The 2,172-nt window shown below is 63.0% G+C and overlaps 1 protein-coding gene across 1 annotated transcript in view; it reads right to left on the bottom strand.

Moving 5' to 3' along the window:
- Nucleotides 1–1,738, bottom strand: part of HOXC13 (homeobox C13) — an 8,269-nt gene extending 6,531 nt beyond the window's left edge. Inside the window, exon 1 of the mRNA XM_024736991.1 lies at nucleotides 964–1,738. Coding sequence (XP_024592759.1) covers nucleotides 964–1,699 — 736 coding nt within the window. The 5' untranslated portion in view covers nucleotides 1,700–1,738. The remainder of the gene's footprint in view (nucleotides 1–963) is intronic.
- Nucleotides 1,739–2,172: the final 434 nt, after the last annotated feature.

Below are 2,172 nucleotides of genomic sequence, written 5' to 3' on the forward strand. Positions count from 1 at the left end.
GAAAGGGAACAGAACACCACTAAATTCCAATCCCCCACCGCATATGGAGCCAGACAATACAGAGGGGTCCCCCGCCTGGGCCTGGACCTCAGATCCTTCCAAAGCAGGTCTCCCTCCCACCCTCATCCTCACTCCCCTCTAAGAGAAAGAGACACTCCCCTGTGTCTAAGGCATGGGTAACTCTCTTTCTCCCCCTCATTTGGGGGAGTTGGTAGTGCGAACACCCACAGGATTTGAGCTCAGTACACCAGAGAGGCAAAGAATTTTATAATCCAGGAGAGGGATGTGAATTCCCTTTTCTCCACACCCTCTCCAGAGATTTTAGCTCTCTTGTTCCTTTAACAATCAGGAAATTCGTGGCCAAATTCTTAAAATAAATCAAGAAAAGAAAAAAGAAAACATCCTACATTTCTGTAGATCCCGGCAAATTAGACCCCTGTTTAAAAACAACAACAAAAACTGTCCAGTGCCTGCAGTGCCTGAATGATCTTGGACATTCAGGCAAACAAAATGTTTGGGGGTTCTAATTTTTTTCCCCAATTAATCGGTGGGTTGAGCGTTTTGTCCTAGTGGTTTTGGATTCCAAGGCACCCAAGGCCCACCCCACCCCTCATTCCTGGCCGGAAGCGGGTTTAGGAGGCCAAGAGCCGCGCGTGAGACTGGAGCCCGCTGGGGGAGGAGGAGACAAGCTCCCGACTGGAGCGGAGCCGGCGGCCGGGCGCTCGGGCGCCTGTGATTGCTTCACTCTCCGCCCGGCAGCTCCGGGGAACGTGTCGGAGCAGATTTCTTCCCTGGCGCATTCCTCAGCGCAGCTCGCCCGGCCGGCTCCATCGGCAGCCCAGCAGAGCCGGCGCGCCGGGGCCAGACGGCGGGGGTGGCTGGGGCGCGGAGCCCCGGGGCAGGAGGGGCTGGGACGGGTCCCTGGCGGCGGCGGCGGCGGCGGCGCTCGGGCCCCTTCCTTACCTGGAAAGGGAGACTTCCAGAGGTGGGCGGACTGAGACTGCTCCTTGGAGCAGTACACCTGACTGTCCCAGCCGTTGGAGAGAGCCCAGTGCTGGTAGCCTTCGACGGGGATGAGCGCGTCGTGACGCGGCTCCGGGTGCCCGCTGATCCCAGGCACCACAGACACGTCCAGGTAGCCGGGCATCGCCTGGTAGGAGCTGGCGAAGCTGGGATAGAAGGCGAACTCCTTGGCCCTGGAGGACAAGTCGTCACCCGGCAGGGCGCCCGACGGCTCGGGGTACTTATCGCCCGGGTGGTAGGCGCAAGGCTTTTGCTGCAGGTTCACGTTGTGCGACAGGCGGCAGCCGTAGTAGCTGCCACCGAAAGGATAGCCATAGCCCAGGGTGGCGCTGGACGAGGTGGGGGGCGCCGGCGGCGGGGCGCATTGGCGCGCCGCCTCCGGGGCCGGGATGTCCGTGTAGACGGCGCCCTGAGGGGCGCCCAGGGGAGCCGGCGGGCGGCCCAGCACGGGGTGCGGAAGCAGGTCGCGGCAGTGGCTGGCCGGGCAGCTGCTGCCCAGCCCGTCCATGCTCGGGGCTTTGCCGGGGCTCGCTCCGCTGCAGCCCCCCCCCGCGCCGCCCGCGCCGCCGCCTCCCCCGCCGCCGCCGCCGCCGCTGCCGCTCTCCGCCGCGCTGTCCTCATAGACGTACATAAGGCTCTCCGGCCAGCGAGGATGCAGGAGCAGCGAAGTCGTCATGACATGATCTGCTCGAGCTTTTTAAAAACTCCACTTGCCAGAGGCTGCGAGCTGGGGAGACACCTCGCTCCCTTTTCCCCTCCCCCATCCCTCCTCCCTTCTCTCTCTACCCCTCCCCTCCTCGTCCTGGGGCTTCCACCTCCCTCCCTACATGTCCTCTACGCATGCGGGGACATTTCATTAAGAAATCACCCGCTCCCGCCAGCCTCCCCTCTGCAACCCTCCCGCGCCCACGTGACGCCACCCGTGCACGTGATGCCTTGGCCGGGTCTTCTGGGGTTCCCACCCCTAGAGGTGGGGCGGGGCGAAAGGGAAGAGGTCTCTGCTGATTGGCTCTCAGGAGGGGAAAAGAGGAGGGAGCTGGGAGATTTAAAGGGACAGGGCAACGCCCCCTGGCCGGCCTCGGGGAGGGAGAATGAGGAGGGGGAGGCTGAATTTGGCCGACGCAAAGGGGTCTGGCAAGACCAGGACTT

This window comes from Neophocaena asiaeorientalis, unplaced genomic scaffold (assembly GCF_003031525.2).
Source record: "Neophocaena asiaeorientalis asiaeorientalis breed wild unplaced genomic scaffold, Neophocaena_asiaeorientalis_V1.1 scaffold134, whole genome shotgun sequence".
In the NCBI taxonomy this organism is placed as follows: Eukaryota; Metazoa; Chordata; class Mammalia; order Artiodactyla; family Phocoenidae; genus Neophocaena; species Neophocaena asiaeorientalis.